General features: G+C 35.3%; 1 protein-coding gene across 4 annotated transcripts in view; it reads right to left on the reverse strand.

Annotated features, from left to right (window-relative positions):
* Positions 1-2,517: 2,517 nt before the first annotated feature.
* The window catches only part of Pcdh9 (protocadherin 9), an 838,624-nt gene continuing 818,699 nt past the window's right edge, over positions 2,518-22,442 (reverse strand). For all 4 annotated transcript variants that reach the window (XM_035453407.1, XM_035453405.1, XM_035453406.1 and 1 more), the window contains one exon: positions 2,518-4,580. In XM_035453407.1, coding sequence (XP_035309298.1) covers positions 4,207-4,580 — 374 coding nt within the window. In that variant the 3' untranslated portion in view covers positions 2,518-4,206. The remainder of the gene's footprint in view (positions 4,581-22,442) is intronic.

The raw sequence follows: 22,442 nt of genomic DNA on the forward strand, positions 1-22,442 counted from the left end.
AGTCTATGAAGCTGACCTTAGGATTTCTAGTAATGGAGGGTAATGGGTCTAAACTGACTTTTGAAGCAACAAAATGCTTCCGTTGGTAGGACTAGGTCGCATTCCTTTGATTTGCTGCCCAAGGTGTTAACGGTTGGAGATCACCAAACCATAAAGGCTGATGCTAGGACAGAGGGTCACTCTCTGAAAACTGACAGTGGGGCCCTATTGCCAAGGACAACATCCACATGGTTCATTGAATGCAGAGATATCAAGCTGGTGTCTTCATGGAGCCTTCACACCTGTTTTCTAGTCTCTGCAGACTACAGAAAGAGAAACCTAGATTCCAACCCAGCCACAAAACCCTCCATTAACAATCTGTCCTTCCTGCAAGATGTGCTGGTGTAATGGCGGCACAGAACTTGTGGGAGATTTAACTAATGTCTGGTTAACTTGAGACCCATGTCAGAAAAGACAGTCCATGATAAACACTACCCAGAAGGCCAAGAACTGTAGACTGGATAACCCAGAGACCTGGGGTGGAACCAAACATAACTGCCAAAAAACAAAACAAAACAAAAAATCAATGAAATTTTTGATTACTAATGATATTCTTCTAAATGCATAGATTAGTCCCTTGTGCAGTCATCATCAAAGAGGCTTCTTCTGGCAGCAGATAGGAACACATGCAGAGACCTATAGTCAGACATTATGCAGGAAGAGAGTCTAAGTGGATGAAGGCTAGTAAAGATTTTAAGAGTCAGAGAGTGACTCCAGGAGGTCATAGTCCACTGAATCAACCAAGTAGGGCTCTCAGAGACTGAAGCAGCAATCACAGGATCTAATTATGTGTATACCAGGTTTTCTGCATATGTGTTCTGTCTGTTAGCTTGGTAGTTTAGTGGGATTCTTAACAGTGGGAGTGTTTTTGACCCCTTAGCTGTTGGTTATATTACATATTATTGAAGAAATACTTCAGGACAAACAACATTTTTTTCCTCAAAGATTCCAGTGGTTTTAAAGAGAGGACATTTCCTTGCTTTGTACAAAAAGGAAACTCTTAATTGCTTCCTATTCATACTCCTAAAAGCAGGGTGGAATGATTTACTTAATTGTCAAAAAGAAAAATAAATTAATAAAGAAATAGATTTTGTGGACTGTAGTATTGTCTTCAGAAAGTTCCCTTATATTTCTATCCATTTACTTTGTGTTCTAGAAAAGGAAATGAGAATTCATCATTGTCTGTTTCAAATCAATGGATTAGTCTGGTTTAAAGAGGCATTGGGTTAGAATGTAGAATCCAACTGATGATACAAGCCAAATTATTTATATTGTCTCTGACTCCTGTTTCTTATCTACAGCTCCTAAATCACCTCTAAGGAAAGAACCATTCCCTTTATCCAGCCTCCTATGCCAACCTGAGTCAAATATCATCAACTGCTACATGGTAACTGTAAACACATATATTTGAATGTGTCTTATTGCATATATTGTGTAGAGTGCTGTGCTTACTTTCCTAATAGAAAATAAAGTCAGATGAAGCTTTGTTTTTCTTAGTTTAAGGTGGAAACTTCAGAATTGCCTCTCTTGGTTAAAGGCAGACTTTTGTTTCATGCATTTACTCTAAACATACACACACACACACACACACACACACACACACACCATGAAGACCTGTCTTTCTAATTAGTGTGGCTGGCCCAGTTTCTGACTTATTTCACAAGTATGAATCATGGGTCAGATGAACTAATTTCCTATATGAATTTCCTTGGAAAATCATCACACACACCATGAAAAAAACTAATTTTTTTTAAAATTTGAAATCATATTTTCACAACATAGGTGTACTGTCTGGTTTTGTGTGTCAGCTTGACACAAGGTAGAGTCATCAGAGAGGAAGGGGCCTCACTTGGGGAAATGTCTTTATGAGATCCAGCTGTAAGGCACTTTCTTAATTAGGAATCAATGGGGGAGAGAGCCCAGCCCATGGTATTTGGTGCCGTCCCTGTACTAGTGGTTCTATTTCTGCAAGAAATCAGGCTGAGCAAGCGAGGGGAGGCAAGCCAGCAAGCAGCTCTCCTCCATGGGCTCTACATCAGCTCGTGCCTACAGGTTCCAGCTGTGCTTGAGTTCCTGTTCTGAAGTGCTCCCATGATGGACTATGATGTGGAAGTCGTGAGTTCCTGTTCTGAGGTGCTCCCATGATGGACTATGATGTGGAAGTCGACCCAGGTGAGCATCTTCCCTCCCCAACTTCCTTTTACTCATGGTGATTCATCACACCAGCAACAACCCTAACTGAGGCATTACATGTAGCCCATCCATGACTCCTCTTTGATTGATAAGGGAAACTTGAGCTTTATTAAAACATTAGAATGTAGATAAATAAAGGGTTTGGATGTTGAGCAAGAATCAACACAACACAGTGAGTAATTCAGAACATTTATTGCAAGAGCTGAATAATTGTAAATAACGTAGAACTGGCAAAGCAGTAACAAGGATAATTGTTTAGATATTTATTTTGTCAAAGTCATCAAACACCCCTCACAAACCGACAAAAATGTACTTCAATAAGCAATGCACCCCTACCCATTATTTTCCATTATACTGTGGAAAAATGTGAACTGCTATTTACAAAGTAACTTTATTTTTGGTAGGAACAAATTAACTATCAGATTAGCAATTTTTTTAACTTTTTTTTTTCTTTTTTTCACTTTTAAGTTGATGGTGAACCGTGGCATTAATATAACTTTCACTTCTCTCAATAAAGACATTTTGTTGCATGCTATTTATTTGTTTAAATCATCTGTCATGCCTTAACAAAAACCTCCTAAGAATGTTCAAATTTGGATTTGTTTGCACGTGCAACTGAGATCTTATTAACATTAACTGTCACTCCCTCGGTTTGACCTAAGTGACAAAATGCTGGTACCTGCCAGGCATTGACCAACTATGATAACAAACAGTTAAACAGCAATAATTAGAGATTTATCCCTTTATTTTCCCCAACTACCCTACCTGGAGAATGTTCTGTTACATCATGAAGGCACAACACATTAAATATTTTGTGGCTATGGTCTAATAACACTTGTGTTACAACAATAGTATTGTATATGAGGATCAACACAAACTCTGTCATTTCAACAAAGTTGGAGACACACATTTGCCCAATTGAAACTATTTTTGAGTAGTGATTTTTTCAATATATGCTAATTTTAATACATTAGTTTTGCAAGAGTAGCAAGTACAGAATATTATATCACATTTGATGGATAACACTTTCCCATCACATTCTCACTTAATGGCACTAATTAAGTGAATTTTACTTTTGCCTACTTTGAAAATAAGGATATCAAAAGGAGATTCTGAATTTCCAAGCATTTGCAGAAGTATTGACTGCTGTTATTGTTGTTTGAAGTTTTCATTTTTTCTCTCATCTTTATATTTGTATAGAGTTCTAACATCATAAGATATTATATAAGAAGCAAAATTTCAGAACCCTTTTAAAACACAAATGTTTAAGAACCTTAGAACAATGTGTGCCAAGACAGACTACTAACACGCAGAAACACCTCACTAAAAGAAACAAAAGAAAGAAGAGGGAAATTGAAAAAGGAAAGAGCAACCATCAACACAGAATTATGCTACAACATTTTTAGGTGAATGCTATAAGTACACAAAAAGTTGTTAATAATAGCTTGCTTCTATTTACAAATACTTTAACACTGATTGACTTACAAGTGTCCACTAACGGTGTTAACAGCACAATAGGTTTAATGCTTATCTTTTAAAGTTCTGTTTGAAGTATAATGTCAAGTATAGAGGTCCCAGCATAAATCAATGACAAAAAGAGCACAAATTTCTAACTGGATATGTTTTGTCAGTCACTCTAATCCATGGAACTTTCTTACTCTCCAAATGCATATTCTATTGTTCATAGCAGCAGTCCAGGGTCAAATAAAATGCAATAATAAAAATAAATTGCACAATGGAGAGATCTCTGGAGAGTTTAATCAATTCTAATAAAGAACATCATCACATGACTAGTAGAACTATTTTCTCTCTTATGTTGCAAAGCATTGTATCCTCCATGGTGCTAACACAAAGTTATGAATTCCCTACTATAAGGGGCATAGTTGTAGAGATCTATTGAATACATAAAGCTCCAACACACAGTATTAGCATGTCTATTTAGAATAAAGGTATTAAGTCCCATACAACTTCATCTTAAAGTTGGTGCTCCTTAGGACTCTCAATCGTGCCACCTGCTTGCTTATAGGACTTCAGATTTGCCAGAGGAATGTCTGCCATGTGGCTACCATTGTTGAAATGGCCTTCATTGGAGCTGTACTGCTTACGGTCATTGAATTGGTTCCTGTTGGTGTCTTCTTTCCAAGCTCTGGTCAGGGTGTGCCCATTCACAAGCTTATCTTTCTTGACCCATTCTTTCTGGGGCGCAAAGGTTGACAGAGGAGATTTGGGGTGTTGGTATGGGCCCAAGCCAGGAGGCATCCAGCAATTATCAGAGTGACCCAAAACCAGACACTCTTGAGTGCACATCTCTGTAGCTTCAGCTAATCCTCGGGGACCCAGAGGTCCATCTGTAGAGGACAAGAGACAGAGGAAGCAAAGAAGAAATTGGTTAAAATTCGCCTTCAAAATATTTTCAGAAAAAAAAAAATAGACTGGTAGTCTTATCTACTCATGAAACAAACCATTCTGAGATGTTAGTCTCCATATTTTTTAGGTGAATGTAGAGCAAATAAATTCATTGCTACCAATGATAAATTTGTCACTTATTCTTTCACCCTTTGTCAGTATACCCAAAAGCAAAGAATGACAAAAAGACACATATGGGTAAACAGATACAACTGATCTTGATTAATCCTATGGCATATGAGTCACCACAGATTTACATATTAATATTTATCAGGGTATGTTTAAACTTATGAGAAATTTAAAAACAGATACTACGAATTAGAATTACACAACGCACAGAAACAAAAATCAAATATAGAACTTGAAAACAAGTGACATTAAAACTAAATGCTATAAATAGCTACTGTTTCTTCTACATTGTGATTTGTTATTTTGTTTGTATGAAGTCATATAAAAATAAACTAAATGTTTTTTGATAAAGCCAAATACTTGTTTCCATGGCCTTCTTGACTAAATATAAGAAAGCCACATTTAGTCATTTCTAATAACTTTAAATCACAAGTAAACATAAAGACACTTTAACTGATGGCCATATTTGCCTTTTATTTCCTTATCTGCATTCTAGATTTAGAATGCATTCAATGGAAAATAAACTGGCTGTGGTAATACTTGAGCATAAACTTAACTACCTTAAAATCCAAAATTTGAGTCCTTTATTGGCAACACACTCAGACCACACATGCAAATAAACAGGAGAGATAAACAACATAGAACAAAGGCAAGTATTCAAAGTATTCAAACAACCACATTAAGCCTAAATTGCTAATTGAATTATTTGAATCATAATATTTAAGGGGAAATTTTCCTCATTGGATAATTGTTTTTACTTTTTGTCAGAAAGAAAAATAAAGCATACAGTTTAACTTGTATTCTTAAAGTAAATCTTTTGTTGTGGAAAATGGAAATCTCATCCATCAACGAAAAACAATAGCCAAATAGTAATGAACAAGGTGGTTTTTGAATTTTTTTGTTTTTTTGTTTTTATATTTTATTAAACGGTCACATGATAAAATGATGCGGAACAGAGGAATCGATTTTTTTTAAAGAGGTTAATGTGTAGGCAAGAACACTAGGTATGAAATATTTTCAAAGTAGAGAGTTAAGTTAGCCTAGTGACAACTCCTGCAACCATAGCACATGAAAGATAGAAACAAATAGAAAAACAAAAAAAAAAAACCCAGAAATTTGAGCTTTACTTGGACTACAGGAGACACTACTATAAAAGTAATATTAAAGACAAAACAAGAGAAAGAAAACAGGGAGTCACCAAAAAAGAAAAAAAAAATTCATTATGCCTATACAGCAATTAAAATTACAAGAAAGTAATCAGAAATACATATTTGTTAAACTTATTTTATTGGTGTTAATTTTTGAAATGCTCCGCATTGTGGACTCTCTGGATCTCGTCCTGAGTGTGATAAACTTCTTGCTGAAATGGTAACAGTTGATGGTCAGGACCAGGTCTACAGCCCACAGCCCACATCACTGAACAAGCTGGAGGTGGTAGGTAGAAACCCATGGCTGATACAAACTCTCATCTGGTTATGTTTCTGATTTCAAAATCTGCTCTTGAGAATAACCTTCAAATTTGCTCCCATGTGACCTGTATTCTCGTCTCCTCAAAAGCAAATAATTTTATTGTGTTCAAACATACATTCATTACTTTAAACTACTCTCTGAAATCTCCAATGATTACTTACTTCCTGGGATATTTAATTTAAATCTTTCTGTGAGCATTTTCTCCCCTCTATAACCCAGCCACACTTTCAAAGTTCAAACTAATTTCTCACTTTTAGGTTTGCCGTGGTGTACCCAGTGACTCTGCAGACACAGAGCTAACACATTTTGCTTAAACCAAAGTCTGATTCTCAAAAAAAGGATCATGAGCTTGCAGCTGCCTTTTGCCTGGCCTGTTTTCATTTAATTACTGGCTCCTTCAAGGGTCATTTCTGTTCCATATTCCCCAAGCAAATTTCCGTGACCTCACTGATCCATCTTAATGGGCACCTTGAAAGTTCCACACATCTTCTTTGTTTTGGAGAGTATCAAAATTCCATAATGCTCTCTTTCATTTTTTTTAAATTTCATTTATGTCATTTTGTCTTTATGGAGGAAGTTTCTTGCATACGTGAGTTTTAATTTTTGTTTTGTCTCAACTTGCTGAGGAATCCACCGATGTGGAAATACAGGAAGATGGCAAATCAGTTTTCGGCTTCCTTAGCAGTGCTAAGCAATTAGCAGCAGTTCAGAGTGATGATCTATGAACAATGCTAATTGTTAATTAAAATTTTATGAGGTTGAAAATGTTCTGAGAATTATTAAAGATATCCTCGCTTAAAGGCAGACCTTAAGTAATTAGGAGAGAAGATGCTGATTTTACAAAGCTCACAAGGAAAGCTCCTCAACAGCAGTCTTTTGCTTAGCAATTCTCTGTGACAGCTAATAAATGAATTATTTAGGTTCTGTTAAATGTATTCATTCCTTTTAAAGATCAATCCAGATAAACTGGTGAATCCCAGTTTTGATGTGTTACATATCTTGGAGCCAGTACAGCAACCTTTTAAACTTTACATTTACAGTTTCATTAATTGGATACACTTTTCTTGGATGTTACAAGTTACCTCAGAAATGTCAATAGAATTAAGTTTTCATTGAACCCCTAAAAGGAAACCACACAAGTTTATTTTTAAATTTGCCTCACTCAATATACTGTGTCTGTAATTATGTGTGGAACTTAAGTTTGACGCATTGATTCACTTTCACAGAGTACAATTTTTTTTTCTCTTAAGATCAATGGTTATTATTCTGTAAAAATCTGCTGAACACAAACCACACAAGGCACTATGAAAAGCTCCTGCAACAGAGCAGTTAACAAGGCACTATTCTCACAGAGCTTCCATCTACCTTGGATATAATTGTCTTTAGAGCCTTGAGCTTCCAGGGTAGAAAAAAATGACATTGTGAAGGAAAGGGGACCAGTTAATGGATTTAGGGATGCTCTTCTTTTTTACAGAGTACCAGGCCAGCTTTTCATATCATTGTATAATTTCCCTAAAATCCTGAAGGTTCTTCTTAAACGCCATTGACAGATTAAGATTTTTAGAGCTAAAATTTTTGTATATTATGCAATCCTTAGCTTTCAAAACAGGTGATTGTTTCCACTAAGTTACATAATTTTTCTTCAAAGATTTTATCAGCTATAAGGCATTATTATAATAAAATAACTGGAAGGATCAGATAAAGACTATAAATAAAATTGTAGAGCTTTTATGTTTTCTTATGTAACTTTTAAGCCAAATATCTATATTGGGCCAGACGCAAAGTGACACTTGGATAGATGACAAGCAGGTTTTTGTTGTTGCAAGAGTTTCCATAAAAAGGAAGCTACACAGAGATACACAAAGGGTTAACCTGGAAACAAGTATACCAAAGAGCTAATTCTCTTAAGAGTGATGTGTGTGAATAGTTAGATGGCATTCTCTAAGCATTACTGGTTCTTTCTAAATAGAATAATTTGAGTAATTTCTTAGACATATGAACATATAAGCTATAACATAAAGTGACCCCTTACAGTAAGCATTTTAAAGGGGAAAATATGTGTTAAGCTACTCAGGAAGAGGAAACTTGCAGGCTTGAGGCTAAGGCTAAGTCATCATGAAATGATGAGGAAAGAAATGAGGACAGGAGGGAATGAGAGAAGGAGGAAGGAAGGGAGAGATGAATGGACAGAAGGATTGAAAGGTTGGGGAAAGAATAAGCTGGAGAAGGGGAAGGGAAGGAAAGTGAGGGAATAAAAAGACACACTTGTATTAATTTGTTGTGTGATCTACTTTATTGGAAAGTAGGGTATGCTTTATATTTCACAGTGGGTTTTTTGGAGGGATGATGTAAGAATAATTAATATGTATTTTGAGCATATAAATTCAGAGGAAAAGTGAAACTGAACAAAAACTGCACTGAGCTATATAGTAGAAATTAAGAATATTTTTGTATTTTCTCATATGGAATTGTTGCAAATTGGTTAGAAGAAAAATGGCAATGTGAGAATGAATGTTTGCTACAAGGAAGTATTATGCAAAACACACATCACTTGTACCGTCTGTTTTTCTCAGTTTGCCTAGGTTCTTTCTATTAGCATGAGGGGATAAACAAGAACAACATTAAGCATCTTACAATGATAATTACATAGACTGATTTTGATTTTCTTTAGCAATTTACCTGAGATTTAGGCAAAATTATATTTTTTTTATATAGACTTCTTATTGTTTTTCTTTTTCAGATAGAGTTTCATTATGAAGCTGAGGCTGATCTAGAACTCACTAAATAGACAAGACCTCACAATTTGAGGGATTTTCATCCCTCTACCTAGAAGTACAATTATTAAAGGTTTATACTAACACATCAACCAAGAAGAACCCCAGGTTTATCTTAAATTCCTGATCTGATCTTCCAGCCTCTTCCACTTCAGCATTGCCTTCTGCTGTGGGCCCCCAGGATAGCCACAGGCCTGTATTCAGTAATTTTGCTTTGGGTTTACTGTTCTTCGGTAACTGTAGAAAATCTTAAATTCCTTGCCTGAATCATTCTTCCTATAATAAAATTTCAGGGAAATTAATATTCTCAGCCACTTTTTGTAAGTTCATTTTAGTGTCTGTAGAAGACCAATATAACAAAATTTAGTATTTTTGCTAGCTTATTTCTACCCTGGGGTTTTTCTTTCTCTTTTCTTTAAACAATTTCTTTTTTTTTAATCCACACAGAAGAGCAAAATGATTTATCTTTTCTATAGATTAACTTGATTAGAATTTTGGTAGTTTGTTTTAAGTCTGAGGAAAGCTTTAAAGAAATGTCAGAAGTACATTTCTTTGATAAATTCGCTATTGTCATTATTATGTGTTCATTATTCTCTGTATTTTTGAGTTATTTTGACTATCACCATGGCTAATTTACTTACAGTTTAAACATGGTAAAAATAAATAATTTTCAAGAGTAGAGCTGGCAACAGAAACTGAAAGGGCTGTGGACATGGGCAAGCTCCCATCATACTTCTTCTTACCTCACATTTATATGTGAAGTACTATGCCAAAGCAGGACTATTAAAGAATGTCATATTGGGGCTAAATGTTACTGAGTTAGACTCTGTGCTGATGCAAAAATTACCAGAAACGACTGTGCTTCGATGCTACTGCAACTCAGATTTAAGGAGAAATGGTATAATACCTCAGCCATCTGAACAGCCTAAACTTGAAGATGGATATAGAAAATTTGAGTAATATTTTCCCACCATCCCCAAGAATCTAGCCAACTGTAGGGAAATGTATTCTTTGAAATTGTTTACTTTTTGTGACTAGAGAAACAGCATAGCTCAGTTGGTTGTATGTTGTTTTATGAGTAAGTATGAGCACCCATGTTCAATATTCAATACTCATGTAAAACAGCTTGTTGCAACAGTCTATGCTTGCAATCCCAATGGTGAGAAGGCAGAAACACATGGATATTGATGATCTGGTTGGCCAGTTAGACTACCCTACAAGCAATCCCTAAGACACAGAACTACTGTGGCTCTGGAATGGTGGACTGTGCCTACACAACTTCACTCAAGGTTGAACTGTGGCTTGCACAGGTGCATGTATGTGCCCACAAACAAACACAGACATATACCTTTACATACACACATACACAAAAAATGTGTCTGTTTTAAATACCTTCAGTCTTTTTTTTCATGTTATTATTCTACAAGTAGTGCTCAACCTGTGGTGCTTGGGTCATGCAACTTAGAATAGTCATGAATTCAGCCACAAATATTTTTTTGATTTTTTTACTTCCTGTTTTCATAACTTCATTACATGTTCTCCAGCACATTGTATGGCACAGTCTAAAGTTTATAAGATATTTCAAACATAAGAGTTGGGTCCTGGAATGCCTTCCACAGGTTCATGTATCTTAAAGGTCTGGTTACCAGCCCATGGTTATAGGGGTATGAAGTAATGGTTTAGTGAAAGGAAGTTAGACCATATTGCATGTAACTGTGCAGGATACATACCTTCTGCTACTTCTTGTTTTACTCTTTACTATCTGGATAGAGTGATGTGAATAGCATTCACCATATATTCTTGCCATTGTTTATGATGTTGCCCTCAGTTCACAGCAATGTGGCCAAGCAAAATATGAACTAACAGCTGTGTGAATGAACTATTCTTCCTCCTAAGTATTTTTTTTCTCAGATGTATGTCAGACAGGCATAAAGGTAACCCATCAATCTAAGGATGATCTAAAATATGTAGGAGGTTGCACATAGTATAACTGCAAAGCCACTCAGTTGTACAGGGACTTGAGAATGTCCAAGTATGGTAAGGGATACAGTTCCAGACATTAACAGAAAATTTATTTTTGAGAAACATGTTCCTATTCACTCTGTCTTTCATTAATAACTTTTTTTGATTGCCTCATGTGAGGTCCAAATGATTGTTGCAGAAAGCATCTGAAGTCAGAACAAATCCTAAAATTTCAAGCCCCACAGTCATCAGAAACTCATCTGAGTTCTAGCAGAACAATGAGTTAGATAGAATTTGGAGAAAGCAATTTTAGATTTCATAAATCACTGTCTCTTATTTACAAATTAAGATGAAAAGAGTTGAGTGTTGATGCATGAGAATTTCATATTTCTCTCTCTTTTTTGTTTTGTTTTGTGTTTTTTGAGACAGGGTTTGTCTGTTTAAGAGTCCTAGCTGTCCTGGAACAAGCTCTTGTAGATCAGGCTGACCTCGAACTCACAGGAATCTGCTTGCCTCTGCATCCCAAGTGCTGTGAGCCACCACTGCCTGGCAAGCTTTTCACATTTCTTATTCCCTAAGGTTTGTTTGCCATAGAACCTGATAATCATGCATTTCTGTATTATTCTCACTTTACATGTCAAGAGCACAATATAAGTATCATTTGGGTTGCATTTATGTTTCAGAATGTAGAATTATATTTCCAGTGAACATAACTTATTTCCACATGTAATATGACATTTAATAGTTTACATATTGATCATCCAGAAATGTTCCTCTTAGTCACAGATGAAAGTCAACATTTGTAGGAGTCAATCCAAATACATTCACACAGCTCACGTCAAGAATCAGATTATTTTTCAGGGAATGTACTGACATGGGGTAAACTGTAGAGCTTATAGGAGACACTTCCTTACATATCTTCTTCTTTTTTCTGCATTGCATGAATAGCAGTAGACTTAATGCAAGTTTTCGAAAGAAATTTGCTCAGGTAATTTTATGCATTTCCATTTATTACCTAATACGATTTTATGTTGTAATCAATTCAATGACAAGAGTTTAATGAAAAAGACCTTCATTGATTATGTAAACTCACTTTCAAATTTTGATCAAATTTGATTTGGAACACCTTGTTTATATTATTGCAGGTCACATTTACATTATTCTAGAGTTTACTATTTATTTTAATGGTATTTGATGACTTTCATTAAAAAATCATTCATATACTGATTACTGAATTACTCTCCATTTCCTGTAAATTGAATTGGTTCACAGAAGATATAGTGACATCTGATTTAGCCTGAAACATCCTTTAAAGAAAAAGATCTTAATTATGAGGCAACAAAGTCTCTTATAAGAGACTGCCCACACAGCAGCACAACTTTCCTCTTATGGGAAATAAGAAGTAGTGTAGTCTGGAGCCAAATAAAAGTAACTTAGCCTAGAAAAACTGGATTCATATTAGTGCAATATGGTGACAATTTCACCCACTTTTATAGTTATAGAACAAAAGATCTGAATCTGAATATGTCATCTTCCCACATTCACTACATATAAAAAGGTCCATCAGCCTTGTAGAATCTTTAAAGAAAGCATTATTATTGCTGTTTTAATTTGGGTTCTTTGTCTTGTTTTCTCCTGGAAGTCTGTTCACAAGATTGATTTGCAGGTAAGATCAAATTTAAAAATGCAGAAAAATTCTGCAATTTTATTTCCTTAAATATTGCAGCTATTTGTGTGAATCTAAGCAGTTAATATACAATGTTGGGTAGTAACTTCACACTGTGTCTCTTATGGCCTGCCTTCCAGGCATATCAGTCAAATTAGAGACTGGTGAAGTTCCTATTCATGTTTGTGCTCAGAGATCTGTGGATTTTCTTTCAAAGTAAGGTATGTCTCTGCAGTTTTCATTTAATACTAATGTCTGAGTTTAGGCATTCTACTTCTCACAATCTTAGATAATATGTAGCCGCATAAGACTATAACCCTGAGACAAACTAGGGAACAAACCTTATTAAAGATCTCTGAAGTTTGGAAGATGACTCAGTTTTTTAAACACTGTCCAGCATGACGACTTGAGTGTGAATCCAAGAACACGTGTAAAAGCTGGGCACATAGTGTGACACTAAGTAATTACAGCATCTATAGGGGGACATGGATGAGAGAGACTGAGGAATACCCAGGAGCATGTATGCCAGATAGCTTTGGTAGTGTGTGCAGCAAGAGAAATAATAGATCCTGTCTCAAATAAGGTAGAAGACACAGACCTACATCTGAATTTGTTCTCCCACCTCCACACGTGTGTTAAAATGTACACAGGCCTGCATTCACATACGAGTATAAGCATACACATATATAATCAAAGATCTGAAGATATGATGCAACTTATTAACATTAAATGACATCCAAAGATCATTATTTTTTAAAAACCAAAGGGAAGGAAAAATGAGAAAAAAATCGAACAAAACAAAACTCTACTGTGGTTATTTCTATTTATCAGTGTACGTGTGTATATGTTTATACTTGGGCTATTTTACCACCACTTTTAATTGAAATGTCATTATCTCACTGCTTCTCAAATGCTAATACACTCATGAATCACTTGAGGAAACCTTTAAAATGCAGATTATGAGACAGGAAGTGTGGAATGTGTCCTGAATCCTCACATTTATGCAAATTCCTCAGAAAAAAAATTGCCATCTGATGTTCAGGAACCGCATGCAGAGATTGAATGGCGTATTTTTATTTCTCTCCCCTCAATCATTTCTCAACTAAGGTTACATTTCTGAGACTTCAGCATGTCTTCCAACTCACTGGAGAACTTTGAAACACATGCACTGATTGTTTCTACAGAGAAATGTTGACTCCGTAGCTTTGATGTGGAATGTAGGATCTTTCAAATTCCAGAGCTGACCCACTCCTGTCCTTCAGTCCACTAACCTTACTGCTTCCGTTTCCTGTGCTACAGTAAAAGCTTCTTCAGAACATGATTGTATAAATGCAGTTCTGGTAAATTCTCACTGGAATGTGACCTTGCATGCTGATGATTCCATGGTTTACATGCGCAGTCTTTGTATTTTTCTTAGGCCATGACAGGAGACCTGACTACCACTTGCCTGTATCATTCCATTTCACATTTTCATCTCCAATTTAATAAAGTAAATGTTTGCATTTCACATGTTTAGTTGTTATCTATGAAGTTTGTTTGTTATCCATCCCTTCATTCTTCGGTTTGCTCATTCAGTTCCTAAAACTCACTGTGCATCTCAGTTTGGCTATAAATTTGCAGCAGTCAGCCTGCTGAGTGCTGGGATTGCAGATATAATCCACCACACTCAGCTACATCTCCTTATTCTGAAATAAGAAATCTTAATCTCACAATTGATGTTTCAGAAAAATCCATAATTGGAAATCAAAGTGAAGTCATCTTTGGCACCTGTTAGGCAGAAGTCTCAACTTTGATTTTGTTCAATATTTCCTGTTCTGACTGTTTCTGTGGAATTATGTAATATGTGATTGTGTCAAATCACATGAGTTTTCAGAGCTGTAATAAATTTACTAATCCATTGAATTTGAGCTAAGAAAATCAGTTAAGGTAGGCCCCAACATGGATTTAAATACAAGATACCAAATGGCAAATTTCTGAGTTCAATTTCTGTGATCTGACAGCATTCCTCATTCTTCAGCTGGTACATTAGTCATCTTACCTTCAAACCTTTAAGAGAAGTACACATCCTACAAACTAAATAGGCTAGAAGCTGGTTATGACTCAGTGCTTCCATACCAGGAGCTAGCTAAACAGAATCTTGATTATGGCTCTGTGAGACTTTAAGCCTGTCAATTCCATTAATAATAATGAATTATTATTAATAATTATTAATGATAATAATGAATTAACAATAGGAAGCAATCTTATATTCTATACCCATTAAACTGTGGGAAGTTGCTGCTCCAAAATTTGAAAAGCATACACGGTACTTATCTTTTTCTCAACTCATGCAGCCAGTTGCCTGACAACACTTATTCTACCCAATCCCTCACAAAACCCACATCTCCAAACTATTATTGTTTCTTTATAAGGCTTATGTATGTCTTCTAATGTTTGTATATTTTGTTCTGCAAATTCTAACCAGAGGCTATAGATGTGTTTTAGTTTCACTTAGGGTGATAACAAATTACCACAAATTTACTGTCTCAGGACAACAAACATTTACTCTCCTACAGTCAATAATCTGGAATCAATTTCTCCAGGGTAAAACCACAAACTCCAAGGACAGGTTTCTTCAGCAAATCTCTTCCTAAATTCTTCTCTAAGTATCTTCATGCTTTCTGTGATTTTTGTGATGTGCCATTTTCCACCTAGCTCCCAAAGCTCACTGTTGTATCTCTAGCTCTTCCATCCTTTAGTGTGTCTCCTGATACTTTCTGTGTCCAGAGTACAGGGACTACTTTTTATTTTATGAGGTATCTAGGCTATCTTCCTTTAGGAGACATTTAATTAAATCCTTGAAGTCCCCTTTGCCAATGACAACTTACTAATACATTCTGAGGACTATTGAGAAGATGGACAATTTAGAATCATATCATTTACCTTAGCATAATATTTGCACAGAATGTCTTTTTTCATTTTTCCCATGACAAAAGGGTAAAAGCTGCCTTTTCTTGGCTGAAGTGGTCCAGATCATCTTGTCCCTACCAAATCTTTCATTTTATAATCTACTTCCATACCTGCCTACCAGGCTCTGCCACACTGCTTTGGTTGCAGTGTCTTAAATACAAAGATTATAGTATATTCTTAAGGTTTTGGCTTTACTGTTGTTTATGTCTAGAATATTCCCAATGATTTTAGAGTATCTCACATTTTTTTCTGTCTAGTAAGATGTATCTGAAAACATAATTCTAACCTGAGAAATTTCTAGTATATAATTTAAAAAATATTCTACATTGAGGCATTCTCTATCTTCATACCCATTACCATGGGAATTTTTCTTTTGTTTGTTTCTGGGTAGCATTCATCACTGCCTCTCAGAATGTATTTGTTAATTTTCTATCTCTCAAGCTAAAAAATAGTTTGCCTTAAATGAAATACCTTTGATATCAGTCATGAGAATTTAGTGTATTATCAGTAATTACTAGATATAGTTAAAGGGAGGAATGGAAGTTTGCAGTGGGTTTCCATATCACCAAGTTAACAAAAAGACCTCTTTACAAGGCATTATGTGGCTATTTCCATGAAGAAAATAGTCAGACTACTATTTCTAACCCACTTGTAAAGAAAATTGATAATAAGTCCATAGTATAATGTTTCACAGAGATGATAGAGCATGCTTAAGTTACATAAATTAGGACAAAATAGCCACATTAAAAAATTCTTGTACTATATCTAACTTTGTAACTGGAGAACTTTGACTGTGCCCAAATAAAATGTAATTACACTGCTTCCCCTATCCCAGGTTTCTACTTAATCGTGACAGACAGTTTATTATTCCTTTAACAACAGAGCTCTTTAAAGGGCTTCAGAAATCCAGACTCATACAATATGCAACAAAATCATCCTTTAAAGCCTGAAGATACCAAAGTAATTATTAGCAATTACTCTGAGGCCAAGCTGTACAGAGATGTAGGTCAAGGCGGGGCTTTTGCTTTTTGTACAGGTGTGTTCAAGTTAAAGAACTATTTAGAAAAATACAACTTGATTAGCAAAATAACTTTATACCTGACACATATATTATCATACAGGAATAAATGATTCAATTACTTCTTTTAAACATCAAGGAAAATTGGGGATTTAAAACAAGTTACTGCTTCCCATAAAAACACATATAGAATTCCACTGTGACCTTTATTGCTTAAACTCAGCTGTACATAAAAATGTGAAAATAAAATATTATATTTTGAAAGAGTGTCCTAAGGGGACTTCTGAAAATGCCATTACTCTATTATTGAAAATGACCTACATAAAATAGTATTATATAGAGAATATCCCTCAGGGAGATGTAGCAGATTACCTTTATATTATAAACTGAATGTTTATTTCTTAGAAGACCTTGCAAACACAGAGAAATTGGTTCATTAATACATATTTATGCAAAATAAATTCATCTGTAACATGATAAATACATTAGAATTTAATAAAAAACTGTAAAATATGGTAGAATTTTCTACAATATTTTCTGCCCTGCTTATTACCAATCATTGATTTTTTTTTTTGATGGAAAAACAGATACACTTCTTAGTAGGTTAATTATTAGTTTCAAGTATTCTGTAGATATAACGTTGCAAGAGTTCTCAGAGGAAAGTTGTTACTTTTATAGTATGATGCATAGAAAACACCATTTTTCCTGAGACAAAAAAAAAAAAAAACAAAAAACTTACTGCAAATTTGGTGGCCTTTAAAATTTAATCCAAACTGGACAAAAAGCAGAAGTCAATGGGTTTTGGGGAGACCCATCCCGGTGGATACAGTTACATCTCAGTTTCTCTATCTATGGGTCAGGGAACATCTCCAAAGGGAGCTTTGAAAGACTGGAGGAGCCAAAAGAGCAGGAAGTCTGTCGTAGAACTGTCTTTCTCAGAAATGGCTGCTTATAGAAGACTAATAACAGCCATATCATTTGCCATGTTAACATGTACAATGGCTATTCTGGTCGCTAACTTGCCTGGGTCTGTAATTAATTGAAACCTAAATAGATGGGAATGCATGTGAGGGATTTTTCTTAATTCAGTCAGTTGAAATAGAAATATCTACCTTTTATCTGGGTTACCCTTTCCGGTGGCAGCCTATGCAAAAGATATGGAAGAAGGGCCCTCTCTCAGTGCCAGTTTGCCTCCACTATGACTGTCACGTCCATTTCTTCACTGCCATTAGAACCTACTTATTTGATCATATACTGAGGATGAGCGGAGACATGTAGCCTTATGGATTGATTCTTGAATTTTCTGTTGGTAGATACCCTGCACACACACACACACACACACACAGAAAGAGAGAGAGAGAGAGAGAGAGAGAGAGAGAGAGAGAGAGAGAGAGAGAGAGAGTTTTCTCAGTCTTGAACAAAATACATAGAAACAATAAAAATGAACTCAACTCGTTGGAGATAATTTAGAAAGAGTCCAAAAACACTCCCTTTTCCCAAATTCCAACAGGCAGTCTACATATTCAGTTATGTCCTCAACCTGGCCTACAGAAGGATTTTTGGCAGTTAAATAAATGCCAGCTTCTCCAAAAACTTGATGCTGGCTCCATTTTAACAAAAGAAATAAATTCCCCTTTCACCGGAAGATGGGACAAATGGCTATCTGTTGTGCCTATTAGCATCCCAACGAACATGCCTGCCTCCTGGATATTTCAGTACTACACGTACCTGTTACATGTTTGAAAGTTTGTATTAGCATCTTAGCTCCTCTCACCTCCACTAAACTCAGTTTATTTCATGGAATTCCTTTCCCCAAGACACTTATTCTCCTTATAACCCTGCTATTTGAGCCTGATCTCACTCTCTTAGTCTCCCCTTCCCTTCCCCTACCTCCTCTCTATGTCTGTGTTCATTCCTACTTTTCTTATAGCCAGATCTAGTCTAATGGCCATTGTCTGTCTATTTCTGACTCTGCCTGTCCTCTCTCATATCTATAATAAAAACCATGCCCTCAAAAATATGGAGGAACACTCATGTACCAGCACACACATACACACACACACACACACACACACACACACACACACACACACACACACAAACAAACGCACGAATGTAACAATCATAACGAAAATGAGGCTATAAAATTGAGAATAGAGAAAACATGGGAGGGGTTGGATGTAGGGTACATAGGAAAGACTGAGGGAAGGAAATGGAAGGGAAAATTTATGTAATTTTATTTCTTCTAAAAACTTACTAAATTTTTAAAGAATTCCTCCAGATGACAAAATTTGCATGGAAATATTTGAGGTTAACATATCTTAGTATGTATAAGAAAATCGGAAGAAGACTGGTAATAATTACAATATTAAGGAATAAGTTACTTGGTAAGCATTTTCTTTTTTGTGAGGCATAGCCTAATTGCTACTTTTTGTTTATTTCAATAACTTCTGAGGAGTTATAAATAATCACATTTGCTTCCTATCTAAGTCTGTTCACTCTTTACACTAAATATGTTCTTAGTTTCCAGTATGCATTATTAAAATGACTCATCTCTTGGGCATAATTGCTGGTTGATTACTATGTTAATTTCACTAATGGTACAATTTTATTGACCAATATGTTATGTGTTACTCTTTGGGAGAATATCTATACTTCAATGGGAGCCTTGTAGAGATGCTTGAACATAAACACACAAATGCTTGAGGCAGATGGCAGATGAATGTGATTCTGAGCTACAGGAAATTTGAAGTAATTGTCAATTCACCATGTAAAAATATGACTCCCTAGTAGCCATACTTTGTGTATTTTCCAGCCCCTGCAACTTCCCCTCCACAGGAAAGATGGGAAGAGCAGGAAAACTAATTGATAAAGGTAAAATAGAGGTCAGGAACTGATAAAGGTCAAAAGAACCACAAACCCTAGGCCTGATAGATAAGGAAGGGTGATAAGCTCTTAGAACCTCCAAACCATTCAGAAAACCAGGGAATCAAGAATCACGATAACAAGATAATTTACAATGTAAAGAGAACCTGTTACTGACCGACCTCAAGCCCTCTCTTATCTTCCTTGTCCCTCTCAGTCACTATATTGAGCTTCATGGCTCTAAAGTCAAATTAGCAGTGAACAGATAGTAATATTAATAACTATGATTTGACCAGTAAAATTGTCAGCATGGATTATCTTATATAGATCCTATCAATGATAGTCCCCCAAAGGTGAATAATGAATTAAAATCAAGAATAAAACTTAGGAAATTTTTGTTTCTTTACAAATTATATAACATGAAGTGTTTAATTTCCCTCCCGCTCTGTTTTTTTTCTCAGTGACCTGAGTCAAGATTTCAGCCATGGGAAACATGGTTAGCATATGGTTTCCAAATGACTAGCAAACCCCATTCATGACCTTTAACATAATGCTCCTCCTGGAATTCAAATGTTGAAACTCTAAGTGGTATATATCTGTGTCTATGTGCATATATGTGATATATATATATATATATATATATATATATATATATATATCCTTTTGTAGTTACAGCATGCATAACTTGGAAACAGACAAGTAATACATAGATAAAAGTGATAGGCAAACAAATTACTAGCTTAAGGAGATAGAGAAAAATAGATATAACTTTTCAGAGATGCCTTTTAAATTTGTGTAATGTATGTTAATAAAAGATGAATGATCTAGGCATGGTGGCACACACCTTTCATCCCAGCACTTTCTCAAAACACCAATAGGAAAAAAGATGGATGAAATGTCCCACTATCACCCAAAATTACTTTTAAATTATAGACATTATATGTTTATATAGTGAATAATTGTTGCCCTTTGTTTTACAGAGAACAGAGGGTTTTTTTTTTGTTGTTTTCTTTTTGTTTTTGTGTTGTCTTTGATTTTTTTCCATTTAAATTAGAAACAAGATTGTTTTACATGTCAATTCCAGTTCCCTCTCCCTCCAGTCCTCCCCTGCCCCCCATTAACATACTACCTATCCCATACCCTTTCTGCTCCCCAGGGAGGGTGAGGCCTTCCATAAATGTTTTTCTATAAATGTTTTATCACATAACAAAATTATAATAAAGCATTTGATTCTATTTGAGTTATTTAATTGTTCTCTGTGATTCAGTCTACCCCATGAGGAAAACCACAAAATAACTTCTCCCATTCAACTGTTATCTTATTTAATATATCTCCAGTTGTATAAGTCTTCATTATATTCTCCAAGCCTCACTTAACTGAAATATGGAGAGGATGAAGTGGTGTGATTGGATTGATTCATATAACTTCAGTGTTAAACATTGCCACTAAGCCAAGTTCTGTCCCTTTCAGAATGCTGTTTACTAAATCTAAAACCCTGGCTCCTTGGTGATTACTGCCGTTATCCACTAAAATGTATTCAACTGTATTGAATATGCTATGCACACTTTAGCAATGCACAAGACATATACCTGAATTGATAGCCAATGTTGCCTGACTAGAAACCTGAATCAAACTATAAATACATACTTGTGAATAGAACTTTCCAAAGACATGAGTCAGGTGATATACCAAAGTTCCTCTCAGATACTTTGCCATTTGACTTCTTTATGTGATACTAAATGTATTAATGATTTTTTTTAAAAATCAGCTTATTAGCAAGGATAAGACAGTTTTATTCAATCCCCATTTACATATAAAATGGAAATAACAAAAGTAAATGATGTTTTCATTATATCAAGGGCAGGTTTTTATGGGTGGCATCCAGTGGACAAACTCAGATAAAAGATCACTGTGACATTAAGCAATTTTTTTTCTTTGCAAAACAAATTTTTGTCCAATAATCATCATTGCTCTTTAAGGATTTAGTTTATGAAGTTGTGTTAACCAGTCTGACTCATGTTGAAGTCATATTGCATTTGGTCAATTCAAGAAATTGAAATTTGTTTGCATGTGTTTGATTCAAGTAGTCACTACAGATGAAGAGGTTGAGAATTTTACAAATACAGAGCCACTTATTTCAAAAACAAAAGGAAAAAAACAAGCAAAAATCATAGTTCTTTATAGGAGCTTATCCCCCCTAAAAAATGATTAAGCCCTATTTGTGTTTTTTTGAAGTCCACAACTTGAAATTTCTTTTTAGTGTTACCCTTTCTGGGCAACTAAAGTTTCCTCACCATAGCTCATGTGGAATATGTGTGTCTTGCTTCCTGCTGATTCTTTGTTTTTTTTTTTTTTTCACTTGCAAGACTGTTGAACTTAGCTTCATAACCAATGGCCTAGAAATATTCTAGTCCAGCATTGTAAAGGTTTCACTAATTTTATCAAACTTAAATCATGAACAAAAGTGAAAAAAATATGTGACCAAGGAAGGCATGGCTGTTATTGTATGAGAGTGAAGGCAATCTAATGACACATGATTTTGCTGTTTCCCTAAAAGACAAGCTAGTTTTATGCTTGCATGTTTCTTTTATTCTTTATTTCCTGCTATAAGAAAGCATTCTGGGTTCACAGTATCAAAGTCCTTATAAGCTACAAGTCATGAATGGAAATGAGCCAAGACAACCCATTTTTCCTGGTTATCTCAGTGACAGATGTAAAATCACCTATGATCATTTTGGCTGAGCTGATGAGTACCAATTGTGGAAATGACCACAGCTCAGTTTGTCACATATTTACTACCTAAGTATGGAAACACGTTCATCAAAATCCGAAGTGGTGAAGTTCAACTTGAGTGGCAGCACTTAAGAAAACATTAGGGACAAGATAGCAGGTTGGATTTGAGGTAAGCCAGCACTCTATCCTTGTTAAAGATTTACCGCCTTGCACTGACACTTCTTTTCTCAAGCCATCT

The sequence above is a fragment of the Cricetulus griseus genome (assembly GCF_003668045.3).
Source record: "Cricetulus griseus strain 17A/GY chromosome 1 unlocalized genomic scaffold, alternate assembly CriGri-PICRH-1.0 chr1_1, whole genome shotgun sequence".
Lineage (NCBI taxonomy): Eukaryota > Metazoa > Chordata > Mammalia > Rodentia > Cricetidae > Cricetulus > Cricetulus griseus.